Source organism: Melanotaenia boesemani, chromosome 16 (genome assembly GCF_017639745.1).
Source record: "Melanotaenia boesemani isolate fMelBoe1 chromosome 16, fMelBoe1.pri, whole genome shotgun sequence".
Lineage (NCBI taxonomy): Eukaryota > Metazoa > Chordata > Actinopteri > Atheriniformes > Melanotaeniidae > Melanotaenia > Melanotaenia boesemani.
The window spans coordinates 7,141,708-7,157,867 of NC_055697.1; the positions used below are offsets into that span (position 1 = coordinate 7,141,708).

Sequence of the window (16,160 nt, forward strand, 5' to 3'; positions counted from 1 at the left end):
TTCCAAAACCAGCTTCTCTTTCCGAGATAATGTCAAACTCTGTTTTCATTCACCAGTGTGGTTTATTTTGCAACGTATTACTGGACATATTAGCAGCGAACGCTAAGAGTGCGGGCGCTGCCACGTTCAACAACAGGAAGAGATGTATGCACGTAGGTACTTTAAAAAAAATCGGATATGGTCATTTAAAGTCACATTTTTCTAGGTTTACACCTCGTCCTTTAATCAAAATGCAAACACTCTGATGCTATTTATCTAATTTACAGGACAGCAGGTCATAGCTGCTCTCTGGGATTATATATACAGAACATAGCTCCTGTCCTATGAACATCTTGAGATCACCAGGAGGAGCTGGAGAGTAAGACTAGGGGGAAAGGCACATCTAGGATTCCCTCTGAACCTGTTGCCTCCATGAACCAATCTGGGATAAGCAAAGGAAAATGGACAGATTGAGACAAACTCAGGCAGTCCCACTGGAATGTGCTGAGCAGCCACCAATTTAGCCATCTATCACTAAAATGATCTTAAAATCCATTTCAACAATAGTTGACTGTTTATGCATGATCATATCCAATCCTTCTTTATATATACTAATTTGGTGAGGTATCAGTTATGCTTCACTGTTGGACTTGATGTCAGTAAACACACAGCGGTGGCATCACTCTGCATTAACAGGCTGCAGGCTAGCAGCAGAAAATTTTTGACACTGAGTATTTGGCTCCTGGTACTCTTAATTGGCTGTCAGGGGATGTGTCTCACAATATGATGCAGGACCTTCACATTTTCAAATTGCCAAGTTAAGGTGTCACCTCATATCTTCCACAATTGTCATTCTGGGACAACCCGAGTCTCACAATCGGATGTGAGTGCTTACTTTGCATAACTGTTCACACAGTAATGGTGGAGAAAGACAAATGTTCACTCTGAGCAGTGCAGCCATTGTGAGATTAAAACAGTCTCGGCTCCCAAGTTTTGAGACAAGCACAGAAAATGAGAATCTTTTGTGATGGAAGAATGAGACTGAAAAGAAAAGACGGGTGCATGAAGAGGCTAATATAAATGTAAAAGGCTGAGCACAAGCAAATATTGATATGAGGAGCAAAACAAAACAGAATCTCTTGTGTCTGTAATGAGAGGGACTCCTCTTCACATCTCTAACACCACTCACAATTCTCCACCAAACAAGTCCACACACACACACACACACACACACAAGGCTAAAGCCATCTTTTTGGATCACCTACACAAGTTATGGTACACAGATTGGGTCTTGTACTGCTATAGCAAGATATAGCTTCACATACAGTAGTTTACAACCAAATTTCTTGAATAACAAAGTACAGAAGCTAAAGCTACATTTCATGATGCAAAAAGCAGCTACTAAAAACGGGTTTAAAGTAGCCTGAGAGACTTTCCACATTTATGTTAGTCTTGTCTGGCAGTCATTGTTCAAACATCTCATTTATTTCCAATGACACTGCCCCCTTGCTTAGGTGTATTTTATGGTAAGCTAACCTCCTGCTGTTAAGGTATTTAGAAACAGCAGGAACACAGAGTGTGTCCGCAGCAGGCCATAAAACACAAATAACGTGACCTCCAGCAAGGACAAACTTTACCTGCATGTCTGTGTGATTTGCATCTGTCTGTGTGTGTGAGTGTAGTTTGACTGTGTGTGGAAGCTTGTGTCAACTTAAAATAGAGTGTAAATGTTCATACTGCTAACTTCATCTAGGTTTATCTATCTTAAGTTTACAATGTTTAGGTCCAGTTCAAACAGTGATCTAGAGTGTTATATGTATTGGTATTCAATATATGCAGCACTTTATTCTCTGTAACAGAGGCAATAATCTTTCCAAGGGATCATATTAAATTATTCAAGGGCCATCAGACAGAATTAAATTTTAACTCAGTTCCTCACAATGAAATTAAAATATAATACAGACTCATGAAAGCCACCTATGTCTTTTATTATTTAAATCATCATCTGAAAAGTTTGGATGCCATTATGATGCATACTTTTGGTATTCTTGAAGAGATTTCCAAGGTTTTATTATCTTTTTTTTTACCAGCAATGACAAGTTTGTAGCAGTTAGCATGCTTAGCTGAACCCTTTGATGCTCCACCTATATTTAGCCACCTGCTGAAAACTTGTGCACCTATAATGAAATGAGCACATCTCTGCAACCACAATGTCTATTTGAATACTTTTGGAGTCATACTAAAGGGAGATTTGTTAGGATGTGTAAAAATCTGTATATATCATAGTGGTAAAGAATAAATGACAAAGTACAGAAGCTAAAGCTATATTTTATGATGCAAAAAGCAGCAACTAAAAATATAACAAAAAAAAATGTAAGTTTCAGAAAAAAATTGTTGAAATTAACATCTCTTTTGATGAAGCTGTAGCTAAACACCTCTCAAATCATAGTACAATATGTGAACACTATATCTGCAGAGGCTGAGTAATAAAGTGAAGCAGAACAAAATCAAAGCAGTTTCAATACAGACAGTTAACATTAGGTCTAAAAGCCTATTTTGGCACAGTTCTGCCATCTGTTTTCAATGTTCCTAAATGTGGGGGCCTTATGTTTTAGAAGTTTAAAGCTGTAAATTGATGCTGCACTTTTTATTCATGAATACATATTAATTAAACTATATGGTGGCAACAATAAGCCCTTCTCTCAGCCACCTTTGCCCATTAAGAAATGAGTCTAACGGGCCACCTTTAACTGCGCCATTGTGTCCCTTCACAAATCAAAACGATACAGAATCAGCGGATGCACAGCAGTGACTTGGCAGTGTTGATGTGTACTGTGGACAATAATAAGTGTATGTGAAACATCCTTCATACTACCTCCCTACTTGACCAGAAGTAGAACAGAATCTTTTGCATGTTCACCACACAATGTTGAAATATTTATACTAGTCACATGTATGATTCAAGGCTGATTGTTTACGTCTTTAAATCCCAAGGTGTGCTAGTCACATACTGTGCATCATGCATAATCACAACTTCAAGATCTCATGCTGTGATGCTAGCTCAATGCATGAAAGCACAGAAGAGGTAGGCCCTTTCCACCTCCGCTACTACCTCCTATACCAGCTCAGGGGACCTCACAGGGAACAGCCCACCTGTGAAGCAGCCTTGACATATAGAACACTTTTGAACCAACACTTCACACTTCAAAAGAAAAAAAAACATTTGCAGTCAACACCTCTCTTTTTAAATTAATCATAAGTCTGTTTCTACCATCACAGCTAACCAGTCACTGTCAAACAACTAGAGGTCCTCCATCAAACCTATATATAGGCAGCTCTTGTTGCACTTGAAATTACCTCAGAAGTAACTAACAAAGGGCTGTTTTTTGTTTCTGCTTTGTTTTGATTTGAGGATTTCACAGGCTGGACTGAGAGACAGTTCACGCCCACTAGTCCTTGGGATGTATTTTCCCATGCGTGCTCCAAACACTCACACTCCAAAAAGCTTGTCGTTGGCAGTGTGGGGTTTCACTGTTTTGCCCAGCGGCACTTCACCACAAGAACATGGTGGGTATAAAATGACTAATCTTCTGATACTGATTTGACCACCCTACCACTTGAGCCAAATCCATCCTACAGTTGTGTGTCATGGTCATTTCATTGGGTCCATGCCACTACATTTTTGGTCTACATTCCAGCAACTCGAAATCAGCAAGTGCCCATCGGAGAAAATATGGTTCTCTGATTTCCTCCACTGGAGGAGCAAAGTTCTGTAGACTCTTGGTGGTGGGGGGCATGCCCATCACCTTGGCAGTGGTTGCCCATGTACTGAAAAAGCTACCTGGTGGCAGAGCACAAGGTAGTGGATGAGTTTCATCCTGACATGCTGAAGGCTCTGGATGTCGGGCAGTTTTGGATGGCACGCCTCTTCAGTGTTGCATGAAGGTCCAGGACAACATCTGTAGAGTGGTAGACTGGGTTGATTGTAGGGGTAGGCCGATTCACTATTTAATCAATTCATCGTGATGTGATACGTGCCGATTCCATTAAAATTCGTAAATGTTCAAAATCAATTATTTTTCATAATAATTAAATGATAGGAACACAGCTGCAAAGTGTGGTAGGAACATAAAAGTTGCGCATGCCGCCTGGACACTTTAAGGTGATGGACCGGTCCCCCTAACACAGATAAGTTTGCTGCCCTGCCCTAAAGCATCCAGGCAGCAAAGAATAAATACCAAGGCAGTAGCTAACTTTCAGCTGCTGTTCCTGAGCATGAGATTTACTCATCAGATCTGAAGGCGAGCATTTGGTTTTTATGGACATGAGAACAGAGAAGGCCTGGACAAGACTCACTACATATGTAAGTTGTTTAAAGGCAAAATAAAATATAATAGTAATACTGCAAAACATGTGGCAGCACCTCAGCCCAGGTTGGAGGAGGACAAGAAGCTGCCGGTGTTGATGGTTTAACATACATTGTCAGAATACCATAGCCTTGTTTCTCGGTTTTATCAAAATGGCATAGCTATGTATTCCTCTTTGATAAATGGGCTACAGTTTCTGTGCTATGCATGTTCATTAACCAAGGGTATGATAAATTGACAACGTACACCAAACTGACGGAAAACCTGTTGTTGCTCCTAATTATTGCGAACACATTTTTTTTTGTAGATTCCACGTAAAAATATTTACCATAATATGAAAAATATGTTGGACATGTGTTGGATTTATTGATGGTTTTACATAAATAAAAGGGAGTGGGGATAAGTTTGTTTAGTTACTTGAAATAATGGATAGGGAATGGATTTAAAGTATGACGTAACCACAGCATGAGCAAAAAAAATCCTGAATGGGAAAAAGAGATAGATTGAAAATTCTGATAATTGTTTAATAATCAAATCAAAGCACCCTGAAAGGTAATCAAACTGACTCGAGAGGTACCTAAGATGGCAAACTTTGATGTTCCCATTTTGTAAAAAGGAGGACCAGAGAGTGTGTTCTAACTACCTGGGGATAAAACTTCCAGTTTACTTCAGGGTGTTGGAACAACTGTCGAACCTCAGATTCAAGAGGAACAGTGTAGGTTTCAACCAGGTCATGGAGCTATAGACCAGATCTTTACCTTCGAAGAGTAGGGGGTCACAGGAGTTTGATGATCTGGTCAACATACGTTTTGTGGACTGCAGAAAGCTTACCACTGTGGCCTTCACATGATTCTCTGGGGGGTTACTACAGGAGTCTGGGGTGCTTGAGTCACTATTGTGGGCTTTTAGGTTTTTGTATGCATAAGAGCTGTCTGTAATGTCAGCTTCTTGTTACCACTGCAGCTTGTGGTGTTCATGGACAGCATCTGAAGGCAAAGTCTGATTTCAGAGCCACAGGAATGCATCCCTGATCTTTGTTGATGATTTGCAGGTAGTTCTATTCACTTCCTCAGATCAGCATCTTCTGCATGCTGAGTGTGAAGGATTTGGGATGAAAGTCAGATCCTCTAAGTCTGAGACAACTGGAAAAAGGTGGAGTGCTCCCTCCTACAATGAAGGTGTAAGTATCCTTGTATCCTTGTTCATGAGTCATGGCAAGGATGGATGGCAGGATGGTAACTTCTGGTTAGTCTACATTCCAACCTACTCTTATGGTCATGAGATTTGGGTAATAACCAAAACAAGCGGCTAAAATGAGATTCCTTCAGAAGGTGGCCGGGCTCAGTCTGGGTGAGGAGCTCATACATACAGAGGGAGCTTGGTGTAAGGCTGCTGCTCCTCCATATGAAAAAGAGTCAGCTGAGGTGGGTCAGGCATCTGATTAGGATGCTTCCTGGTTGCTCCCCTTGAAGATTTTCCAGAAATATCCTACTGGGAGCAGACCCCAGGGCAGATCCAGGACTCACTGGAGGGATTATATATGCCTTCTTGCCTGAAAATACCATGGGTTCCTCCAGGAGGAATAAGACAACCTCTTGCCACTGTGACGTGACCTCAGATAAGGGGGTAAAAAGGATGGATATATGGGGTCATTTTAGTGAGTTTAATTTGATAATACTTTAGTAGTTTAGCATGTCAGTCTTGGTCAGAAGGCTTATTTGCAAACAATGAATGGAGCATGTGGAGGTTACTATGAGAAATTAGACTGAGTATAAATAATATTAAAATTATTGAGTAAGAGTGTTCTGTTTCCTGCCCTACTGCAGACTCCATTCAGTATTAAGAGAGGAATGTCAGCGGCTTGAGGGAACAAAGCAATAAGTATAAATTAACATAAATTCACATGGTAATATATTCAGCATTGTGTGATAACTTTCTATAACCAAGGGACATGTTTTTAGAAAAAAAAAAAGATTGTGAATTGAGAGGAGCAAAGCAGAAAGAACTTGTAAAGGCGTAAACAGACTCAAGTAGCTTCAATGAACAAATATTAACTTTGATGTTTGGTATTCAAAATGAGGATAAACTGTTCCAATCTCTAGAGCTCAATTGTGCACACATTGTGCTCAAAAGTCATTACTAAAGCCTGATACAGGCCTTCTCTGCTAACAGAAATATTTTTTTCAGCTAACAAAGCACTTGCTTCAAGTACCAATATTATCATTGTTTTTAATCGATAACGCCACCAAAGTTGAGAAGAACAGCAATAATTTGGTTTCACAGCACACGCAGTTTCCTCCCCACTGTAGTCAGCCCAACCAATTTCACACGATGGCAAATGCAGCCACAGTATTGTGCTGCTCTGTAATTAAATGGAGACGTGGGGTCAGAACTCCCAACAGGTTGGCTGGCATGAGATGAAAAGTTAATTAGCTCTGCTCAAAGTGACTTTAGAGAAAGAATTACATAAGCCCTGCTGAATGCTGCTATTAAAACAGAAAATTTACTTATCTTTTAAGCACCATAATATGATGAGATTTAAAGCATAATCTTTCCCAGCTCCTTCAGCCAAACTTCTCTGATTCCTCAGAGATAATGGCTGTGGTAGGCAATTGACAATAAAGGGCATGCACAAACACAAACTCACAGTCACGGTGGTGGCTACATTACCTTTCCAAAGCTCCCTTTCCCAATGGCCCGCAATATTTGGAAGTGGTCAAAGTTTACTGTGAAAAAAACAGAAGAAAGAGAGTTCAGACACAAAATTAGACAACAGAAAGCAATATGTAAAAAGTACAAGGTGTTAGCTCAGTGATACCATTGCTGTTGTTTTTGGCTCAGTACTGCTGCACATCTGCAGGTCAGGCCACATCATGCACACATCATGTGTGCAGACAGTATAATAAACAAATTTGCTTAATCATTAAGAGGCGGCGAGTGTGAAGAGCAAGACAGCTTCTAATCATCATGCTAACTGATAAAAATGACTGCCCAGCCATGTGCATTTATATGTTTTACGCTGTTTTTACTAATATAATAATGCACTTCTGGATAATTTCTTTCCGAGCTGCATCATTCTTTGTTTAATTGTGGTTTGAGCTGGAGTACATCATACAGAAACCCAACCAGATTTGCTTCTTTGATTTAATTCCTCAGGTGTGGTTGTCTTGACCTCAAAATCTATTTATGTTTGTTCTGAATTTCACACAATGGCCCCGAGTTTGCATGGATCAGTTTTTTACATCATGCTAGGTCCTTATTGATCGGTTAGGAGACATAGGTCATAGCAGACACACTGCAGGACAGGGATTATCAGATTTGGTCCTCGAGGGCCTCTGTCCTGCAGGTTTTAGATCTTTCCCTGCTGCAACACACCCGATTCAAATAAAATGCATCAATGATTCAAGACTGTTGTAAAGTGTACTTTCTCAGACTCAGGACGCTGCAGGGAAATGACGGCTCCAGAAATGTACATAAGGAATGTCAGTGTGCCATCAAAATGGGTCGGAAGCACAGAGTTTAGTTTGGAAATGTATGCAGTGTTACTTAAACTGTTAAATAACACACTGACTCAAGAATGGATAATCATCTCCTCCATAAATCATTGAAGCTTTGTTTGTATTTTTCCAGTCATACCAAAGAAAAACTGCACATTAACATGCAGTCATCATATCTAAAGGTTAGTTTCAACTGACTGGGGTCTACAACCCAGAAACGTCAGCAGACATCTGTCCCTGTACTGCAACAGATATCACATCTTGTTTGCATACCCAGTTTAGCATCCTGCTTGGTTTGTCTAAAAGGTAGACATTTACTACCTTCCGTTAGTTCTAAATAATGACACTTGGGGCCCATTCATGATATACACGTCTGAATGCCCACAAGAACCATGGTGGAGCAATTTCACATCCGTCGAATTGTAAAATTGGTAATCCACCAGTAAAACTTTCTTACAGAAAGTAAAACAGAGTTGGTCACACAATTTAATTCCCATCTCAACATCTCCTTCAGGTGTGTTCACCTGCAGACAATGCCTGCAACAAATTTATTTTGTGAGTAAACTGTGAGAAGGTCTGCATGGAAAAAAAAGACAGGAAGTGGGAAATTACTTTCAAGACATTTAGAAGGAATTAATGTCCATGTTTTTATTGATTCAATCAGACATAAATCAAAGCTCCCAGCAGCTTCCCTCCTCTGAAAGAAAAACTCAAGCATGACCATTTTTAATGATAACAGGTACATTGTGTCAATAAGGCAAATACTTTTTACCCTCTGACTCGTTGTGGACAAAAACAATTTTCCCTTTTTGGTCATATAACTGTAATTGCTGTTAGATACATATTCTGGAAGAAAAAAAAGAAAAGGATGTACAGTAGAGATCTTACTTCTATACAACAGGTCTGATGTTATATAAGCAATTTTACACAAGCAGACCAGGTAGAACCAAAAATAGATAATCATGGCTTAGACCGGAGAGGTTTAATAGTGGCTGTGTGAGGAGATTATCCATTATTCACACATTGATCATGTACAAAATTTATTGTTCCACAATACTGTCACTGAGAAAATAGCAAAAGTTAAGTAGTGCATCTTTAAGGTCCACGACTGAGATGCAGGGACTGAGCGGAGGTGTGACAGGAAAGCCGTGGGCTCATGATGGGTGTGTGGTTTGTTGGGCTGGAGGCAGGAGGTGAACTGAACATACTGAAGAACATGTTCAGCTCATTAGCTCCGTCCAGACCTCCGCTAATCTGATCCGACTTTAACCTGAAGGCGATCTTTTTCATCCCTGACCACACATCCCTCACGTTGCTCTGCTGGAGCTCCTTCTTAACTTTTTCCTCTAGTCCTCCTCGTACTTCATCTTTGTTCTGACTTGTTTCTTAGTTGTCTTTAATACCGCTCTGTTTCCCTCCATGAAGACTTTCTTTCTGATTTTTAGCTTTTTTCCAGGTCAATGGTGATCCAGGGTTTGTTATTGGGGAAGCACCTCACTGCTCTTGTTGGGACGATGCTGTCAACACAGAAGTTGATATAATCTGTCACACTCAGTCATGGTGTTGATGTTATCTCCCTGTGGTTCACAGAGGAAAGTCCAGTCTGTGGCCTCAAAACCCCCTCTCATATCATCTTCAGCTTCATTAGACCAGGTTTTATTAGTCTGTTTGATGACTGGTAGCTGCTGAACGATGGGCTTGAAGGTGAAGATCAGATTATGGTCTGGTAAGGAGGCACAGCAGAGGAGCGCGATGCTTTTTTAACATTGTCATAAAACAAGTCCAACATCTTTTCTTCTCTGGTGGCGCAGCTGACATACTGCTGAAATGTTGTAGAAAGTAGTTCACAATGAATTTACCCCTCGACTATTGTCGGCAAAACAAAAAAAAACAACAGAGTGAGACATCTTCTTTTCTTATCTCTGCTGAGAGTTGCACATGCGCAATAAAGTCTGCCAGGGGAATAATATTGCAGCCGATCAGGGAACAAAATGGTGGCAGAGGACATCAAAAGTCTGAAAAAACTTCACGTTAAACTTATAAAATAAATTAAATACATGTGAGATTTGTAAAGCGGACCTTGCGTACCTCTGAAGTACGTCTGCAATGCTCGAACATTTAAAGAGGAGGCACGTCGGACTTACATAACAACCTCATGCAAGATTTCAAAGCTGAGAGTGAAATAAGAGCCATTTAATAATTACGAAATACATAATCCGATTGGTCGACTAGTCGTTTTAATAGTCGTGACTAATCGGCCATCAGAATAGACCTTAGTTGCAGCCCTAGTAGAAAGGGAGACTTTGTTAAAGTCTTTATAGATTGCAATAAATGCGTTAGGATGCTGTGTTTGTAGCCTAGCAACGACAGAGCTGTTGACCTCACAGGCTGTGGTTGCAGCATGTAAACCACTACCAGAATAACACATGTAAACTCTTTGGACGAAAACTCACAGGTAACAGTTCGATGTCCCTTGTACAGATTTTCTCCATTACAGATACAATATGTCCAGGATGGCACCAGCAGTGGCTAAAAAACACCACCTCCACCTGCCATTCCACCTCCCTTTAGCTGTCCTTTGGCTTTTTTTCTTGTAGTCATCTCAAGCTCGTCCATTTTTTTTGCTAGCGATCTCACGTTACTCATCAGAAAGGTTGGAAGAAACAGTTTAATCTCCTGCATTTTTCTCTCTGTCTCGCTCCCGTCATGCATCCTCTTCGCTTTCTTTTCAACTCCTTTGGGGTTTGGTGTGTTATTTTGTTAATTATCTTGACTTTAAAAAGCTTAATCAACTGACCCCACTGGTAAACGACTCTTCCGCTGCCATAAAAACTCATCATAGCAAGTCTTAATAAAAGGCCAAAATACGTAGAGAAATCACTTGAGCAGCACAACCTCCGAACCTTCTTAAAAAGTTTACCTGATTGTGATTTAAAAAAAATAAAATAAATAAATTGTATGTCAAAACTTCAAACAGTACGGACGGACCTACTACAGCTTGATGCTGCCATGCAGCATGTTCTAGAGTGGAAGGATTGACACTTAACGTACAGCTTAGTCTGATGGACTATAGGCCAAGTTTGCAAGTAGTTGGTAATTAGATAGAAAGGACAAATTATATATTCATAGTTCTAAAGGTTATAAACATTAAGTTTAATTAAAATTATGAGAAAATCTAAAAAAAAAAAAAAAAAAAGAAAAAATGTGGACAAGAAATGAACTATTTTGGAAAATGAATGGAAAAGTTATAAGATTTGACATTTTGAATTTTAAAGTCAACTCCCCGGAATTATATTGAGCCAAATAAATATTTTATATTAGGAATAGTTGCTTCACATGGGAGCATCAGAGCAGAGGCAAATGCAAAGTGATTCTTACTCAGCTCTGCAGTCATTTAGCTCATTTTTTCAATGTGGCTCATTGCCTTCTTCATAGCAAATGGAGAATCTTTTTTTTTTATTTAGTCTGAAGAAAATAAGAGAAAATTTGTCTTTTCGTAATGAAGAGCTTTAAAGTCTTTGATGAAGAATTCCTGTAAATCTAAATAATATTTAAAAATACATAATGAAATGCAGTCCAAGAAAAAGGTTCTGCAAATAAATGCTAAAAACATGAATAGTGATATGAAAGATTTTAATCTGAGTCGATTTTAACCTTCAGAGCTTCTGTACAATTTATGTTAAATATTAAACTGCAATTTTTTAACTTATTTTTTTTAGCATATTTGGTCCATTTAAATTGTATGACATGATTAAGTGTTATACATAATATGAAAATAACTAAATATCCAAAAATATTTGTAGAATTTGACTCTGTTAGCTGTAGCTACTTCAGCTACTTTGTTCTCCTGCTGATGTTTATTTACTCTAAACTCTACTCTCAAGCCGAACCTACTCTAAACTCACTCATACAGATACAAGCAATAAAAGAAATGCTGACCCAGTTAGCAAAAATGTTTGGCCCAAATATGGTCCACATCTGCGGTTTGGTTTGACCCATATTTGGTCTTGACTCGCGCCGTTGATTCCATGTTAGTGTGACTGCCAAAACTCAGCCATATGACCACCACATGTAGACCACAAGGAAATTGTCTTAATCTACATCCTCCTCATATTCGGACCCATTCTGGTTAACACAACACTTTCCATAATCCACATCCAAGCCAGAAACTGACATCTGGACCACATCTGGCTTACACAGCACTTGCCAGTCCCTTAGCCTGGATTAGGCCCAAACATGTCAGCTGGGAACCAGATAACAGTTTCATAGCTTGTGACAACAACTCCAAGGAATTAATCATTACTATTGTTAAAAGGAGGAGTTTGAAAGATTGAAGCCCTTTACATACTAGAACAGAAAAATGTGTTCTTTCTTCCAGGGACTCATTTTCATTTCGCAGTCATGGTTTCAGAGTTCTCACAGTTTGAATTTGAGACGTCATCAGGACAGAACATCACACGAGAAAGGTGGGAGGTGGGAGGTATAATAGTTTGAAGTGGTTGACATGGGGAAGCAGAAAGTTGTCTTTTCCACTGACACGAAAGATTCAACATGGTTGAATGTAGAGCTTTGAGCAACAGCTGGCCGAGGCGGGGAGGAAGTACAAAAATCTATACATCACGTTAGGCATTTAAAAACACGGACACCAACACATGGCAACCCTTGCCTCAAGGACGACGTTTCTCATGAAGAATGAAATGTCCGGGCCAGAACAAACTTTCATCTTCTTCTTTATCGTGCCACCTGGAGAAAAAAATATTTCTGTTCCGGCGGAGTATGTCCAGGCCTTTACAACTGCATTATATTGTGTATTTGTTTAACTTGTTAAACCCTAGGCTTTTCGAAAGTGTGGTTCGCCTGAACAGACCTACCGCAATTAAATCAACAATAACTCTATATAATCCCAGTGTCAGAAACATTGTGAATGTTCATATGCCTGAGCAAATTGTTATAAACCAAAGGAAAAAATTACGTTTTTATCCTCGCCTAATTGTTTTTTTAGTTTACAAAGTGGAACATATCATGATAGACATTATTCTATGTATTATTATGTCACGTGTATTATGTCATGTGGATAGACTGAAAATAACTATAAAATGGTGAGGAAATAAAACATTGCTTTTGGTAAGAATAGCTTTGGGGTTTGGTGACGTACTGTGTGATAAACATGCAATCTGATGCACTGGCTGTGAATTGCAAAGGTTGGCTTTGTGTTTGTTTTGAGACTGATGTGAAGTAGTTGGCCAAGATAAGATTATACTTGGTATCATCTAAAAGTGCAGCTTTTCTAGTTTCATATGACACCCAATATGTTGTGGTGGGGGGAACAGATCACACGTTCTGTTGTGTTTTGTTTCAGATGTTGCTCATGTTGATGGCATAGTTATTTGTTGCATAGATATTCTGAAGTTGTTATAAAATAAGTACTTTGTTGACAAAACGCAGTTGGGGTGTTGATTTAGTGGCGTTAGTGTTTCTTCTTAAAGAAACATTAGTAATGAAATACCCCAACATGACTAAAGTACTTTTTTACACACATGAACTTGTGCATTCAGCTGCTGGACCCAGCAGGAAGGGGTTAAGAATGAATTAGCAGTGATTTAAGAGAAATTAGCTAAACTACTGGAATGATGATGGAGGATTCTAAGTTGATGATAAAGGCCACTGACTGACATCCCTGTGGGGCATCTGTGCTACTGAGTCTTATCTCTGGTGTGTGTGGGTATGTGGTTGTGTGTGCAGATGTGGGCACAGAAGCCATGATGCCAACTCATGCAGCTCCACCTTAAAATGCAGTCTGCTTCTGAAGCTCTCGCTACTTTCTGTTCAGCTCCTTGTCCATGTAGACAAAGGCAGCCGAGAGTGGGAAAACAAAAAGCACATGCTGGGCTCCTCTGCTGGCAACAGGTAAAGCCCATAAAGCTCGCTGCTTTCAGAAAAAAAACAAGAGGTGTGGTTTCTGTGTTTTGTCTGGAAAAGAAGACTAATTCCTTGTGGATTCTCTCTTCTCAGACTTCTGTGCATGGCTAATCCTCTCATCTGGCATGACTCTGACTGCACCCTAGTACTGACATGGAGACTCTGTACTGTGAACACAGCGCTACGTCTGCTATTAAAAAACAGAGATTAAAGGACATGAAAGAAAAATATAAATACTGATTGAGTTCAGTTCTTATTTAAATTAAAAAATGATACATTATTTTCCTCTGACTCATGCTGGTTGTATTCCAACGCAAGCTTTTCATTTAGCAGCTTTGGAAACATGACATCAGCATTTTATAGACGGAGTCTGACAGGTTTTCTTACTTTACCAGACAGATGATCCAACTTTCACATCCACTTTACACAATGATGGACCAGATATGGAAATACTAAATTATGCTTGAATCTTCCTCTCTCTTCCTTCATACTTTACACATCTGTTTCCATACATTTGTGCAGAAACCCAAAGCAAAAAGGTTTAGACGAAGCAGTCTGAAAGTAAGCAGAACTCAGAATATTTGTTTTATGACATCTTTAAACATAAAAATCAATTCATTCCTAAATAATCACATTTCTCTATAGTTTTTGTGTCTTGTGGTCACTGGACCATTACTTAATCATGACTCAAGCTAAAACACTTTCTGAGGAATACACCCTTATTTACAACACTGAAAGTTGCAGAAAGCAAACTGGAAATTAATACAAAGTCAGTAAACTGCTTTTGTGTGATGCTGATAACTTTTACAGCTGTGAATACACTGCTTTATTAATATTTTGTAAAAATAAAACTGCAGTTTTAATGTGGTGAGTGTGCTTCTACTCATTTCTGATTGAAAGCTTCTAGTTTCAGGGCACGACAGGCTGGTGGACAATTTAAAATTAAGACAATAATGGTAAAGTTATTCTTCCTCTGTGGCAACGTAAGACATGGTTGATACAGTGCGGAGAGAACTCATTTCATCCATGTTTTGACAGCCATCAAACACAAATGAACAGAAATAAACAAAACAAAATGATGTCTTAACATGATTCTTGCAAAACATTTCAGACATTTTGGAATTTAAGCAGCCAGTTGAAGAACCTGACCAGTGATACCAGGACTGTGGGCCCAACCTGAACCATGTGTGTAGAGATGAATGGTTAAAAAGGAAATACTTCAGTTCACATCATCTTTACGGCCAAGTCGCACATCAGAGCCGCAGGATCTTTTTACAGCCTTTCAAGCTAGGGCTTCAGAGTCATATATGAAGAACAAAAGGCAGCAGTGAGCCTTGAAGTTGATCTGCTGCTGATACACCTCTGAGCCAGTGTGGGAGGTAGTATCAAAGACTAAATAGGTTGTGTATTTTCTCCTTTCCACTTGTACCTACTCAGGCTGATTTGACTTGACCCAGTTTGTAGGGTATTCTATTAGGCAGTAGCATCTAGTACCAGGTATTTGTTTTTAGCACCTTCTTGGCCGTAGTTTCAAGCGAGCCGAGTCGAGCCGAAAATGTGATGTCTACACACTGTGGGCCACTGATTGGCCAGAAAGTGACGTCATTGGATGATTCCCAAGCAAGGATCAGACCACTGGTTTTTAGAAATTTAATGAAGAGTTATGTGGGATGTGGTGTTGAGGTTGAGGTGGGACATTTGTGGTGTTATCATGGTGTGCCAGGTGGAGGAGACCTAGAGTAGGGGTGCTGTGACAGATATCTTCCACCCCCCAGGATGTTTCGTCTCACCACCCACAACCCTCTCTGGCTCTCCTCTTTTACCTTGAATCCGACAAAAAGCCATAGACTGAGCAGGCGGTACCCCATCTCCTCATTGTTTTCCATTGTTGTGTCGTATTTGTGTTGCATATAAATGGCATCACGGGACTTTCTTGCTGCCTTTTGATAAAAATAACTTCAACCAAGTAGAGTCAAGTAGAGCCGACAAGGAAGAAGTGGAAAAAAAGGCTCATGTAAAGGTAAGCTGTAATGGTGGAACTTACTGCTCTAGCCAACGATGTAACTCTGCAATGTCAGCTTGATGGTGTCTGGAAGCACAAACCAGTATGGAACTGGGTTGCCTTTGTTTGGCATGTATGAATTACCAAGAAAAACACCAGTGGATTAACAAGGACGTCTCAATATGTAAAAAAGAGCTTTGTAAAAGCCAGACTACTAGGAGTGTACCAATACATGTTTGCCTTCGCTTTGTTTTAACTTCCACTTGTGTTGGGGTCAGCACCGACCTGTTCTTAGTAATTATATTAGTAATTAGTAATTAAAAGTAAGTTAGTAAATGAACCACTTAAACATGTCTATTGGACCGAGGCTTTTTGACCTTGACAGGAACCTCTATT

The 16,160-nt window shown here is 39.6% G+C and overlaps 1 protein-coding gene across 1 annotated transcript in view; it reads right to left on the bottom strand.

The window, feature by feature from the left end:
- Nucleotides 1-16,160, bottom strand: part of LOC121655782 (serine/threonine-protein kinase 32C-like) — a 134,132-nt gene that overhangs the window by 81,730 nt on the left and 36,242 nt on the right. Inside the window, exon 2 of the mRNA XM_042010623.1 lies at nt 7,017-7,072. Coding sequence (XP_041866557.1) covers nt 7,017-7,072 — 56 coding nt within the window. The remainder of the gene's footprint in view (nt 1-7,016; nt 7,073-16,160) is intronic.